The following is a 15,381-nucleotide window of genomic DNA, read 5'->3' on the forward strand; positions in this document are numbered from 1 at the left end:
TTGACAAATTATTCAGACATTTCTCTTCTTTTGGCATTAAAATCTAATAGCTAAAAGCTCATTACAATCACTGTAACATTTTTGGCATACTTTCTAAATAAATACATGGTTAATGACTCACTTATTAATGAATATTAAAAGTAGATGTTGGAGACACTCTATCATAGAACGTTACGTTACTATTTTTAATCATAATCGATTAGATTAATCACATGTTCACGGTCTCGATTATGTAGACAAATTGATCACTATCCAAAATCACGAAAACAAATTCATACTTTATGTTTAACAATGAATTTTACAGACAAATAGATGGAGTAGCAATGGAATCACCCTTAGGCCTGATCCTTGCTAATATTTTTCCAATCAAACTGGAAAATGGACCGTTAAGCAACATTCTAAACAAACTAGATTATTCACAATTGATTGATCACTGGGTGGTGATCAATCTCATGCTTGTCTAGTCCCTATTAGTGCAGATCGAATGCTATCGATCATGTTGCAATGTGGCCACCAGTCTAGGTGACTCGACACTGCGGGCACTATGTATTGAGATTAGATGGTGGTTGGAGGTAGTCAACAGGAAACCCTGGACCCGGGTTTCGTGCTACTTGGCACTCGTCAGCAAGGTGTACCTGTACCTGTACATTGCAACATGATCGATAGCATTCGAGCACCAGTTCCCTCAAGATTACAGGTACACCTTGCTGACGAGTGCCAAGTAGCACGAAACCCGGGTCCAGGGTTTCCTGTTGACTACCTCCAACCACCATCTAATCTCAATACATGGTGCCCGCAGTGTCGAGTCACCTAGACTGGTGGCCACATTGCAACATGATCGATAGCATTCGATCTGCACTAATAAGGACTAGACAAGCATGAGATTGATCACCACCCAGTGATCAATCAATTGTGATTACATCTCAGTCCTACAGGAGGTTAGTCACGGCTCGGATAGCTCAGTGGTAACGTCTCTGACTGTGAAGCTGGGTGACACGAGATCGAATCCGCCAGGGAGCACCAGTTCCCTCAAGATTACAGGTACACCTTGCTGACGAGTGCCAAGTAGCACGAAACCCGGGTCCAGGGTTTCCTGTTGACTACCTCCAACCACCATCTAAACTAGATTATTACTGTCAATACAGGGATGACACACTAATCATGTGTGACGAAAGTATTGACAAACAAGAGCTGTTGAACAGTTTCGATAGCGTTCACCCAGCTATTAAATTCAACACCGAGGAGAACGACAATAGTATAGCTTTCTGTGATGTCATACATTCTGGGAGGATAGACAGTCCCATAAAAGGAAATGTATTTAGAAAGAATAGATGGACACGTTATTATACCCATTTCCATAACTTTACACCTCTTCACTACAAAATAGATTTGGTTAAATGTCTCAAAGACAGAATCAACCTTATGTCCTGAAAATAGAGTAGATAGCTAAATCGACCAACTTATGAGCACATTGTGAAATAACTTCTTCAGAAAAATTCTATTAGAAGGTACTAAAAAAAGAAGGCGTTACATCGTCAGTAAAAAATCCTGACTCCAAAACTGGATTTTAAATGAGACATAGTGGGTGCTGTTTTAAAACATCGACGTTTTAGGTCTCCAAGTTACATACAATTTTCTGAACCAAACCAGTACTTACACAAAAAATTAAGGATAGGTTACCGATGATGAACTCTTTCATGTGGGTATACCGATTCAACTGCTCCTGTAGAGCCAGTTACATAGGCCGTACTCAGATGGCCTTATCCTTGAGTGTTCGTGAACATGTACAAGCATGGTTGGGAAGAGGAATCACTAAATCAATTAACAGTACCATTCTTTCTCACTTGGTAGGTAGTGAACATCATACGAAGATAGATGAGGCTTTATGTCAATTTCCAAAGAATCTACCTAAAGGAGCTAGATTACGGCCCCTCTACATATCCAGCCTCTATATTTACCTTGGCCCACGACTGGATCACCGGATACCTAAACTGGATATTATAAACCGCTTGTCGCCCCTCCCAATTCCTTTCGTGTTTATATCTTAATCTTCACACTCATCTTTCCCAGTTCACATGAATTCTTTTTATCGTAATTACTTTGATAACACTCCTCTTATTACACACAACGAAATTATTATTACCTCGATTGATAAGACGAAATTCTCCTACGATGCATTTTACTCACATGGTTTGTTGATTTTGTTATATTACCATTATTTTGATTATGACTTGACACTTTACTACAAATCATTATGACAGTTATCAAATGACCTGTCTAATTTACAAATAACACAACTTTGGGATATTTATGTCGTAACAGATGCAAACGTTCACCATTCTTAACATATAACATTGTCAATTTCATTATTTTATGCCTTATTTTGGCCTTTGTAAAATATTATGATTATGGGCTGAAAATAGTTGAGCCTGATGATGAAGTTATTGAAAACAATTGTTCGATCGAATATTCTGTTTTTGAATATTCTATCAGGATTTTTAAACTGCTTAGATCCATTTTGATTAAATTTAGTAACCAAAGATGGTCTAATGAATAGAACTTCATTTTATGTATGTGAACGTACTTATTACACCTGTTTACTGAAATGTCCAAGATATTTTTCCAAAGTGTGGAAAAAACAAGTAGTCGTAACAAGTTCATAGGTTTTCAAATCAATGATGTGAGTAAATTAACGCACAAAACATGATTGCCATTTTGTCCAATACTACACAGAAAACAATATCAGTTTGAACAACTTTTAAAGTCATGGTTGATAACCGAAAACAGAAATGATTCAAACGGAAATAATAATAATACATTAATTACAATGAAGAAACAATGAGCAGTCTTTAATATATTGAAACAACGAACGATTTGATCTATAGAACGAAAGTACAGTTATCAGTCTTTTTTTAATACACACTAATTTCTTGATAAATTTAAATCATTTTAATAGGTAAATTCATAAGTCGATCTAAGCTAGACCACCATTGAAAACTTGGGAGGGTTGAACCGCCGTTTCTAGTATGGGACTCTTCGGTAGTATGCATCCACAATCCCGCACATGGGACTCGAACCCATGAAATTCTGTCTCGCGCGCGAAGGCTTGACCTCTAGACCACTGAACCGGTCTCCAACTGTGTTAATGTCTATCGATGAAGAGTTGCGCAAGGTCATAGATCGACCGAAGTTAGATGTTGTGGATTGCGGATGCCCACTGCTGAGTCCTATAATAGGACGAAACGGCTATCCAGTGCTTCCAAGTTTTCAATGGTGGTCTATCTTAGATCGACTCATGAATTCAACTATTAGAATTACTACAATCTACACAACTCCCCATCCTCAAAATTTAATTAAAGCAAGAAGAATAAGATTTGGTGTAAGATATGAATTCATTATATTTCAAGGTTTCTCATTAGCTACAAACGGCCTAAATTTGCATTAGTAATATCACTATAAAAATGTTTTTATTACATACCATAATCAATGAAGTTTATTTCAAAACGATATGAGAAACAGAGGAAACAACATACCTAATATAACAGTTAAGACTGATTAGCATTTATTTGTTGAGATGATAAAAACAATGAATAAAAACAGATTGTTAACAAATGAGTTATATTCAAGGCACCTAGTTGATATAAAATTAAAGTCAACGTCGTGAGTGAACGTTATTGAGATTTCTTACTTTAAGTTATAAATCACGAAGATGAGATAACCTAACTGACAAGAGTTGAAATAATATAATTATCTTACCATGACAATGAGAGGCTTACCAAAATTTCTTCCAGTATACTAAGGTCAGGTTGAAAGGGCTTGGTGGTATTGGTTTCTGCAAAGCAGAGTAAAAGTGGTGTACACTGACTGCTGATTATTTTTAACGCATCTTGGAAACTCACGTTGTGTCCACTATCCATCAAATGTTTGATGACCGCCCTTGTAATCATTATCATTCAGACAAAACACACAATAAGTCCAGAAAACTTTGTGGGCGACCTTCTTTCAGTCTTGCTTATGTACTTGCTTCCACAAGTATGTGTTAATTCGTAAATATAATTGGATGTGATATCAATAGGGTATTGATTCACTTTTGATTGATTTAAAGAACATCTTGTGTCATACACTGAAAGTAGTTTGGATGTAGAGAAGCTTCTCTTTAGTGCTACTTTAATCCTTATTTTATATTAAATATGTTGTTTCCTGTTTCTTATGTCGTTTCAACGTAAACTTCAGTGATTATAGTATGTAAAAAAACACTCTGATAATCACATCACTAATGCAAATTTAGCCCATTTGCAGCCTATGAGAAATCTTGAAATTTGATGATTTCATGTTATTCCATAAATCTTGTTCTTCTCGCTTTACTAAAATGTATCTCTTTTCTCAAATGTCTCAGAAAACTAACATAAATGGATGAAGAATTCTTGAAGGTATCAGTTTTTTTTCGGAAGATCTTTTAACTGAATAAATATACAACTTTTCTCATAGTGTTAGTCTACATTTGTAAATTATAAACATACTTTTATTTAGTATATATATATATATATATATATATATATATATATATATATATATCTTCTGAGGAGAACAGTTCCTTGTTAAATGTATCCATTTAGAAAGAATATAGTACGACTTGACATTTATTATAAGTTTTCTTGGAAATAGTTTAGTCTTAGACAACGAATTAACATGTATTGAAATATAAAACACAACACCTATCTACCTAAAATTTATGCTATGATATGATGAATGTACCAAGACAGCAAAACATTTATCTAACTCACTACCAGTTTATCTTGTTATCTAAATTGTTTCTTGTAATTAGATTGTTGTTATTACATTTTTCAAGCAAGAAGTATAAATCAATATATATATATATATATATATATATATATATATATATATATATATAACCGATTCGATAGTAAGTGGAATATAGTGGTCGCATAAAGGTTAGAACCCGCAGAATACTTGCTGATTCATAACATTTTTTTTGACTTTGTAATACATTAGCTTTTATAAATTCTATTTACATAGTGGTAATTTTTAAATCAGATTACGATGTTTTGATATTTTCAGTCTGATTGTGAGTGATAAAGTTATGATTAGAATTGTCTGTATTAGTTACCCAGACAGTCACTCGTGCACATTGTGGAACTCTACAAATATATGTTTCGGTTCAGTTGCCATACCACACTAGTACAGCAAGATAGAAATACTTCAAGACAAATTACCGAGTTGTAGGAGTAGTAACAGTGTCAGTGGTAGAAAAGAGAAGATACAGGGAAAGGAAAAACGATATTAGAAATTTCGAAGTTAATGCTTCGTACGAAGAAAAGGAGTGTATGCACTAACGATTCTTAGTCATTTATTACGATAATAATGCTGACCACAACGCGGTCGTCTACATCTATTAATATGGCCCAATTAAATTACTAATAACTTCATTCATCAGTGTCATTTTCTGGTTTGACCGTTCCTAGTTTTCTTCTAACCTACACCTACACTAGACAACGTTCCCCGTCAAGGTAGGCAGTGGGCATACGTAACGCATGTTCAATCCTTAACAGGTTTCTAACTCAAACTAGAAAACGGTACCTCTGTCTATTACTTATAATTTACCTGAAAAATAGTCTGAAACTCAATAGGCAATTAGGAGCATTTTTAAATCAAAATACTAAAACATTCTGTCTCAAAACTATGAATGAATCATGAAGTTCATTTTCTGAGGGAATATTGAGGATTTTCTATGCTACCACATTTATGTTGTAGGAAAAATCTTTGTATATTATAATTAGATATAGCATTTTGATCATTCTGAGGTATGCCTTTCCAAAGAATCAGATAATGGGACTTAACAGATGACATGAGACTGAGAAAACTAAAAGGATAATGTATCATAACTTAGTGTTTGCAGTAAAAGTTGGAGCAAGAATGGATCTTGACGGAACAATAAGTTTCAGCGATTAACACAAACCAAGCAACCTATCATTACTACCGTTGACTGCATCACTATTCGATCGTTTCTAACTAATCACTTGTTTAGATCACACATTCGCAACGTTTATCAAACATTTTTAATTGGCAGTCCAATGAACAGCCCAAATATTTGACTTGATTCAAACGTTAAGTGCCTTAGAACAGTTTTAATTGTTCGGTATGCGAAATTTGGTGAAGAATAATATAATATAAAGTTTTGAATGAGATGTATTTTTACTTCGGACTGAATTTCAGGTTAGCCTCATAAGCGATAGACATGTTTACAAAATTAAATTGATTTAAACAACAAATTTGTCCTTTTATTGTCTCACTCAACACTGAAGAGGTGATAGACAAAACGTTCACACATAAGAAACATAACATTTTAAATTATGATTATTGAGTAACTCATATGTTTATGATGTAATATCACTTTAAGGTTTATAGTAACGGCATGTTTTATAATCTTAGTGAATGATTGTAGCAAAAACGCCTACTATGAATATTTTCAAGTCCAAAGGTTTACCATGATAGGGGTATATATATCTCTTATATGGGATGATGCACAGTAAATAAAATGTAAGGATAATACATTTTGTTTAGTGGGATTGTTTTTGGTGTATTTTTGATTTATTATCAGAATGGGTTTTGTGGAGATTTTAGAAATTTCACAGATTGAAATCATGAGTCAGTTGAAGCTAGACCATCATTGAAAACCTGGAAGCACTGGACGGCCGTTTCGTCCTAGTATGGGACTCCTCAGCAGTGCGCATCCACGATCCTGCACCACGTGGGGCTCAAACCCAGAACCTACTGGCTTCGCGCGCGAGCACTTAACCACTAGACCACTGAGCCGGCATCCAACGGTGTTAATGTCTAACTTCAACTGACTCATGATTTCAATCTGTGAAATTTCTAAAATCTCCACAAAACCCATTCTGATAATAATCAACTGCTCACTAGTGACTGACTTCAGGAAAAACTCCCGAAGTTCTAGTGAGAAGCCGTTACCAGTGGAGTTCAACCAGGTCTGTTGTGAGATAGGAACTCACTGAAGACAATGGTGTACGGTGGCGCAACTTCGTGGATTGGTTGAAGTTAAACATTAACAGCGTTGGATGCCGGCTCAGTGGTCTAGTGGTTAAGTGCTCGCGCGCGAAGCCAGTAGGTTCTGGGTTTGAGCCCCGCGTGGTGCAGGATCGTGGATGCGCACTGCTGAGGAGTCCCATACTAGGACGAAACGGCCGTCCAGTGCTTCCAGATATTTTTGATTTGTTTATCAATGAACTACCCGCAGATAAATATTGATGTTTCGCTTCACTATTTAGTAATAACTGAAGTAAAGCAACTGGAGAATTTGGCTGTTCATCTAAATATTGTATCAGCCTAATAATCAGACTGAATTCATAAACATTGCAATTCAACTAAACTTTAAATAAGTTGACTACATCGCATGTAGATAAGAAATGCAAGGAATAAACACAAGTTTTATATCATTTCGTAATCATAAATGAAATTGAAAAATTCTAGCTTTTTTCATAAACAGCCACTCAGGCGATCAGCGAGTTCATAAATCATATATAATATGATGGGTTAATATGCTATAATGCTCCGAAAAACAATAAATTACGTAACTCTTTTTTGAGATTTTATAACTGCGTGGTAACATTGCGACTTGCATAAAACTCAATTTTGATAGCCTTGTTATGTTAAAGTTCAAATCATGGTATTATTTCATAATAAACAAAACCTTATTGTCTCAGTTTGTAAGGGATAATACAAATGACCTTGTAATGACCATTACTGAAACGAAGAGTTGTGGTTTCCAAAATCTTAAAGTTCAGACAATTCTTAGGTACAACAAGCCTATGTTCATCGATGAATGTTAGATCGAAATAACAATTTATCAACTATGTTATTACTCCTTGATAGCATTCGAAACTTAGGCAAGATTACCGATTACTATTGGAAGTTGTTTTTCACTCCTCTGTACTAACATTCAGATGCAATAATAAAGTGGACTTTCGCCGATGTATCGAAAAGGTACACTGAGCTATGAAAAGCCTTAGAGTTGAACACAGTCCTCCATATCATGACTAACGAACAACTAGCGTTTGAACTAGTCAAATCGAGCAATGTCCATAAACGATATTTGGATATTCCATTGTTTTAATCTAGACACGCCTCTGGTACTAATCAAATCTAGTAGATGTTCTGTCGCTAACTTGTAATAGTTTTGTTTATTAAGAACGCTAGCAATATGTAGCTTTTAAAACCGCTTGTGGAGCAGTTCGATGACTTTTAAAACAGGATTTTCAAGTTCAAGTAGAATATCGGTCCTGATTTTTGCCTCAGTTTGATGCTTAACCTGACCATAAGGATTTAAGCGGTTGAGTAAGGCGACAATCCTACCCATCTTGAAAGCTTTAGTAGCTCTAATAGACTAAAAGTTGACTAAATATTGACACAAATGCGGAAGTCTTTTTCGATTTCTGTTAACTTATGCATTTTATAGTGCATATGTATACCTGTGAATAAAAAAGCATGATAGTTTTAAGGCATAAACACTGGACGAATTGGTCGTAGTTATTTTTTATGCATTGGCCGTCCATAAGGCCAGACTTAAATGTGGCATATATTAGGACACAATTTATTTTCCTAAAGCACTTAAGCTGTATTATTCCAATTTTTCACTTTACTATTTCATCCGACTTTTAAGACTAGATTTCCTTGTTAATTCCGTACAAAGGATGGTTATATGAATCAAAAAATTGCAAATATGTGTACACATGACTTTTAAAGAACTGTATAATTCCACAACTTACAATGACTAATGGATTTTAACGGTCATGCAAGGATTAAGCAACGACACCGATGTTTTAAGTCATTAAACATTTCAATTTTTACACCTACTCACCACGTCACGTCAACTAAGGTTACTGAATTACGAACCTATACTGACTAAAAGTCTAAATCGTTTCGCGAACGAAGCATATGTTGATATGCATATTTTGCTGGGATCCACCACAAGCAATACCATTTATGAAACCGAAAATTTTTAGAGTTATAGCAGTGTGAGATAGCAAATCATCTAGCTGTCATTATTTATAAGAAAAGTCTAAAAAATATCATTGGGAAATAAGTGCAGTTGAAAAATATGAACGTGGAGATACTAGTTCAACTTGTGTTTCAATACCTGCGAACCATCAGTGAATAAAACACCTATGGGGGAATGTAAATTGCTAGTTTGGCTGCCTTTACTAAAAGTGCAAGATATTAAAAAGCATATACATATAAATGCATCTTAGTATTCACTTACTTAAAAGTGAGCAACAATAATTTAAGGAAAAAGTCAGTGACGTCTGTTCGTATTAAAACAAAATTAGTTGGCGATGAACTTTTGTTGTAATATAATGCATTCATATCGATTTTCATATCTCTATAATGATTTTTTTATTAAGTTAAATGAAAGCTATTCAAAAACTTCATCATACACATACATATTCAGACGTGTTTTCTAATAGGATGTTTATTATAGCCAAAACGTTTCTATGCTACCTACACAGTGGAGGTGGAAATGTTGATCTCTTTATTAATGCGAAAGTGCACCAGAAAACGTTTTCACAATAAGTATGACTTACAGGATTTACAAATAACTTCAGGGACAAATGTCCTCTTTGAAGAGGATTATCTTCATGTGAAAACTTACCGAAACTTTGGACTGCATAGGCGCTTTAACCTGAAACATTTTTTCATGAAAATAACTATATTTACCTTCACAAAATTATCTGGAAAAACTCCGATGCGGCCATTTAAACATCCAATATACCAACCCTCCTCAAACTGGGAAACATCCCTGATGATATCTCCTTTTTTAATTGTCAATTCGTCATTTTCTTCAGCAGTATAGTCGTACTCAACAATAACTTCCATCTCTTTAGATATATCCGAAAATGTTATTTAGTAAAATATGATCGCATAACTTTCACGTTCGTGACTGATGAACTGCCGAAACATGCGAAAAGGTAGCAGGTTATTTGGGGACCAACTCAGCTAAATCGAAATTCCGGTCACAAATAGCTTTTCAACCAGCCTCAGCACAAACTCACGCTGTCTCGAGTGACAACAGGATCCCAAGGTACGCGCTGTTTATCGACCTTGCTAAAACAAACACGCGCGCTGAGTACAAAACGTAGGAACAACAAATAATATTCACTTCAATTAGATCGCAATCATGCTTTTATCTGGTATAAATGAATGTATACTTAAATTTATTGTACTAATTAAGTTAATTTGATAAACGATCATTACAATGGTATATATAGCTTAACTACAGATAAATTTATGTTTTTATCTTTTGTGAGTATCAGTTGCATCCATTAATTTTTTTCATCATTGACTCGAGAGTTTTTTTGATTGGTTTGATATTTTTATATCAATATTCGTGAATATTAGATCTAATGACGATCCAACTGATAACAATATTGTTCACCTAAGTTAGTAGTTCCACTCTTCACAGTACGAATGTCTTTGAGAGATATTATAGAGTATGTAGAATTCGTTTCTACTTTGAACGATATCACCACTCTCGACAAAGCTTACTGGTAAATATTATGTTTATGATGATGGTGATTCTAGTACTAATGTCCCTATAAACACAACTCATTTACAAAGGGCAAGGTTATAGCATTAGTTTAATGATATTGGCATATCAATTAGGTTGTGCATATCTAACTCTAGTATAGTTTGATTATTTATTTCTAATGCACATGGTGGTCAGCTCAATCACTAGAAAATATACATTTTGAAACATTTTATTAGAATTCATATCCCTTCTATGCATCCTCGATTATCAAGGTAAACACAACTATTCGTACGGATTGCAATGGCTGCGGTTAAACTCAACTCTACTTCTTAATAGTGGCAGTCTGCTTAGTCGCCAATCAGGATGAAGAGGGAATTATTATATCTGCCATCTTTGTAATCAGTGGTGGTCGGAGACACTAGAGAGCTAAGCGGAAGTGTAGACCGATGTGCGATACCATTCAAGGTACCCCTGAGTTACTAGTGTTCCAGTAGTGTGTGTAGAAGCAGTTCTCGCTTATCATAGAGCATTTGAGTAAGCAGGAAAGGTTAAAACATGTGTAACGCGTGTCCACCCATCATCTGCCGTGATACATCATAGTGGCTAGAAGAGGTGTAAGAAGGCCCGTGTTTGTAGGTTATCGAAGAAAATAACGGAGATGTGTGCCATATCACTTACATTTATTGCATATAAACTAGGCACTGAGAGGCTTGCGTTTCACAAATTTCCCATAACGGTTAACTTGATGAAACAAGATAGCATCAGATTTACAAATTTGTTCAGGAGGTTTCGTTAACGATGGAATATCAAACAAAGGTTTACGGGGGTTTTCATTGGAAACTCGCATCGGTTATTATAAGCAGTAGTCCTTGTTATTTTTTTTAAACGAAGGGGTAAAAGAAGTAACTAAAAGAAGTAAATCTGTCAAAATAATCTTCTACTAACAGTGCTGCTTTGATGTTAAATGTGGATGGTATATTCAAGAGTTCTTCAGAGTGTTCTACCCACCTGTTCCTATGTCCTTGTATTTCAGCGATTGACTTGTCTTCGTTTTTCTTGACTGGTTGACTGGTTGGTTTTCAATATTTCTCCGCTAGTATCCTTGCCGTATCACATGGTCGTTTCATATTTCCTTCTCTTGCATATTTTTCCATCGTCGTTGCTAGCTCTTCCACGTCTAGCTCATTGTCGACTCCAGTGCTTCTCTTCACTTACTCGTTTGCTTCTGTGTAATCAGATTACGAATTGACTTCCTCTGTTCTTGTTCAACTAATGCCAATCACCGTCGTCTTGTTTTTTCTTTCTTGAATCCAAAACAGGGTTTCCATAGAGATCCACTCCTTGTAGTCATGCTCCTTGCGACCTACAACCTCCTGACACGTTGAAATCAGTCCTTCTTTGATCCCTTTCCAGTTTTCTCCATTGTAGTTTCTTCGTCTTTCAGTAGATCATATAAGGCTTTGAACCTGTTGTTGATAGTAATCTTGAATTCGTTATTTTTATCAGGATGTCGAAGAAAGGCTGCTTTAAACCTTTTTTCATGCTGTTAGTCCAGTTGTCTATTGATGCTTTAGCTTAAAATTATTCTTTGCAAACACAAGGTGGTGATATAAAGCCATGTCATCTCCTCTTCTGCTCTCACTCCTTACACAAACCCAAATATTTCATTGATGTGAATGTTATTTACATGTTTTTTTGTAGTGTTATCCGATCAGAACCATGTACCTTTATGCATGAGTTTGTGTCAGAATACTGTTGAATGCACATAAGTTTCTCAAAATTACCACCATTTTCATCCTTTTCTTCCAGTGCATGTCCTCTCATGATGTCTTCACAACCAGTGTTGTCCATTCGGACTTTGGCGTTTAGGTCTCTCATCAGGATTGTCAGGCCCTCTCCTGGGCACATCTCCACGATCAGTTGCAGACGCTTACAAAGCTGATCTCCATCGTTGTAGTTGTGATTATTGGTGAGTGTATAACATTTGGTAACAGTCATTACGATTGCCTCCTTTGATTTGAAGGATGGTATGATGATTCTCGACCCATTAGACCCTTCTAAATCAAGAACACTCAAATTACATCACAGAGTTCAAATGGCCTAAATGATTTTTTCTGGCTAGTGTGAGGATTATTACCCTATGCCTTATACTCCTTTACTATTTATTGGGACCGTCAGCAACTCCGGAAGAGCTACAGTCGTAGTTTTGCTTAAAATATTGAAACTAGAACTATATTTACGATCTCGCTTTACAATTTATTCGAGCAAACACATGTTCCTTTTGGTCCGTCTTATTCTATTGCACTACACTAGCTGTAAGATCCATATAATATTAGTAATCTGGGAGACTGCAATTTATAGTAGACTTTTATTGATGATGAAGCGACCTACAAAGGTTTGACAACTTTTGAGGGTCGAATAAGAATGACAAGTCACTGTGAGGAATTACTATTAGGAGGTATAAGGTGGATAGACCATAATCGTACCAAGGTTACTTCAGTGTGTTGTAAGTCCAGCATTCCTAATCAACTGCTCTCTTCTTAGTTGATCCAACTGGAACATACATCCGTTTTTGCGAACACAAGACTTAGGAATCAGTAACTAGTTACTCGCTAGGGTAGTCATCTGCATTGTTGAAATTTCAAATGCCTTTCAGGTCCTATTATTATGTTGAACACGTTGACTTACCTCCATTATATCTCTACTTCAAAACCTTCATCTTGCGTTATTCCTCCTTAAATAGTTTCATATTTCACATTTCGGTCTACTGGGTAACATAGGCAGTAATAGTGTTGTCACCAGTACTTGCCCTGTAACTGCAAGAACGACTAGCAAAGACAGAGATCAAAGTACAGAGAATTTCCCCGTTCCTAGAAGCATTGTAACACTAGAAAACGAATCTCAGAGTAGTGTATGAACTGTGGATCACACAACTCAAACACCGGAAAGGAATCTTCTACTAGGCAATCACGATCACACTCCCATTCCATTCCCTATCACTAGTAAGCTTAGTGGGAAAATCGAAACAGGTGAACAAAGAGTCACAAACTGTCTGTTGTGCTGACTACTAGGGCGAAGCAACGCACAAACGATGTTTGCATCGCATACTCGCCGGTCGTTAAAACCAGGGACATGACATTCGAATGCGATTTCTGCAGTGTTTGGATTCACTATTAAAGATGTCGTGGGTGAGCGTTGGGAAGGGTAACGGCGAGATCGTAGCTCCAAAATTGCTAAAAGTGAGAGATAACGACTTAAAACGAAACTCCTTGATTTTACCTCACTTCTCAGTATCGAAGTGTAGCTTATTAGAAGGTAGGCCAGCCTTCAACAAAAACAGTGGAACCGATACTTCACAATGTTGGGAAGTGGTATCACTGCAGCCAAGTTATGCCACTGGTATAAGGGCCAACACGTAGCAAAAGTGAAACCCCACCAGTAAATGCAAATTTAGATTCAGTACACGTTACGGATGATATTTAAGTGAAACCCCAGGGACCAGCAGTTAAATAAACTTAAGAGATTTAACTGATGATCTTCAGGCCTAGTACAGCTCGTGAAATGATCTTTGCAGCCATAGATGTCGCGGTACCGAATTAACTGAGGTGACAGAATCACGCTGTTGCTTTAATGAGAACAGTGGAAAGTACTTATTCGAAGGAATATATGGGCCCTTTTACAAATTATCTGATTTTAAAAGAAGAGATGGTACAAGCGATTCTAAAGCTACTATCCACGGGGTTTCACAAAATCCTAATGAAGATGCCACAGGTATTTAAAGTTTGACAACGCTTTAACAAGTAGCACCTAATATGAATCGTACCCACTAAGTGAAATCAAAAGACGGAAGCGAGGAGGTTAGAAGATGTGTTTGACAGGCTATCAATATATTGGGGATCGATTGATCTAATCTGGCTACGATTGCAGGGGATGGTGAGCACGGCGTTCCCTTCGTGATCTGGTGCATCTACATGACGGAGTTCCTTCAGCTAGGTGATTCCATTAAAACCAATGTTTTCAGAATCCAATCTCGAAGACTTACAGAGTTAACGACTTCAGGGAATTATTTGCCGCTACACTAATATTCGGAGGCTCGAAACCTCATCCCTAGATCTCAACACTCAGGAAGCAACTCCCATGGGCTTTTTGCATATGCGGCTTTTCACAGGCGTTGGATGCTCATCATTGAATGAACTTGTGCGTGGCTTCATACGATGAAACAGAAACAAAATACCCAAAGATAAGATTACTTACTTACAAGCGATCAGTTTTTGTTGAGGACGTCCATGTACACGAACTAATAAGAGGAAGCAACCATGGTACAGTCATGTTTAACGTGGTCACAAACGAGATACTTTGGGAGGATGAGAATGTTTCTTACCTTATCTACGCGCAAAGGTGAAATTGGAAGTGAATGTGTGCTCTTCAAGGTTAACATTTGTACGATGTGCTATTACTGAACAGATCATAATATGTGAACTAATAGCACAATACGAAAGCACAAACCCATTTATTAACTTGTTAATGTATCTGCAAGAATATTTTATCACAAATTTTCATTGATGTTGCATATTTTATCATCTCACTGTGTAATATCTTATCTGTAAACCCATGTTGTATAATATTGATCATTCCCGTAGATATCGTGTATGTCAGGTTTGCCAGAAATACACTATTATTAATTTTCTTTTGCATGAAAATTTATCCTCTGTTCCTAGAACCAGTGTGTCATATGACAGTTGAGTGACCTATTACAGTGAATCCTGTGACATCTGTAACATTTGATATTGTCAGTCAACTGCAAGCTAGCCCCAAGT

At 36.1% G+C, this 15,381-nt stretch overlaps 1 protein-coding gene across 2 annotated transcripts in view; it reads right to left on the bottom strand.

Annotated features, from left to right (window-relative positions):
• MS3_00002766 (uncharacterized protein) overlaps positions 1-10,311 on the bottom strand; it is a 51,304-nt gene extending 40,993 nt beyond the window's left edge. For both annotated transcript variants that reach the window (XM_051210390.1, XM_051210392.1), the window contains exons 1-2: positions 9,754-10,311; positions 9,689-9,718 (exon numbers count right to left, since the gene is read on the bottom strand). In XM_051210390.1, coding sequence (XP_051070377.1) covers positions 9,689-9,718; positions 9,754-9,912 — 189 coding nt within the window. In that variant the 5' untranslated portion in view covers positions 9,913-10,311. The remainder of the gene's footprint in view (positions 1-9,688; positions 9,719-9,753) is intronic.
• Between the last annotated feature and the right edge of the window lie 5,070 nt (positions 10,312-15,381).

This window comes from Schistosoma haematobium, chromosome ZW (assembly GCF_000699445.3).
Source record: "Schistosoma haematobium chromosome ZW, whole genome shotgun sequence".
Lineage (NCBI taxonomy): Eukaryota > Metazoa > Platyhelminthes > Trematoda > Strigeidida > Schistosomatidae > Schistosoma > Schistosoma haematobium.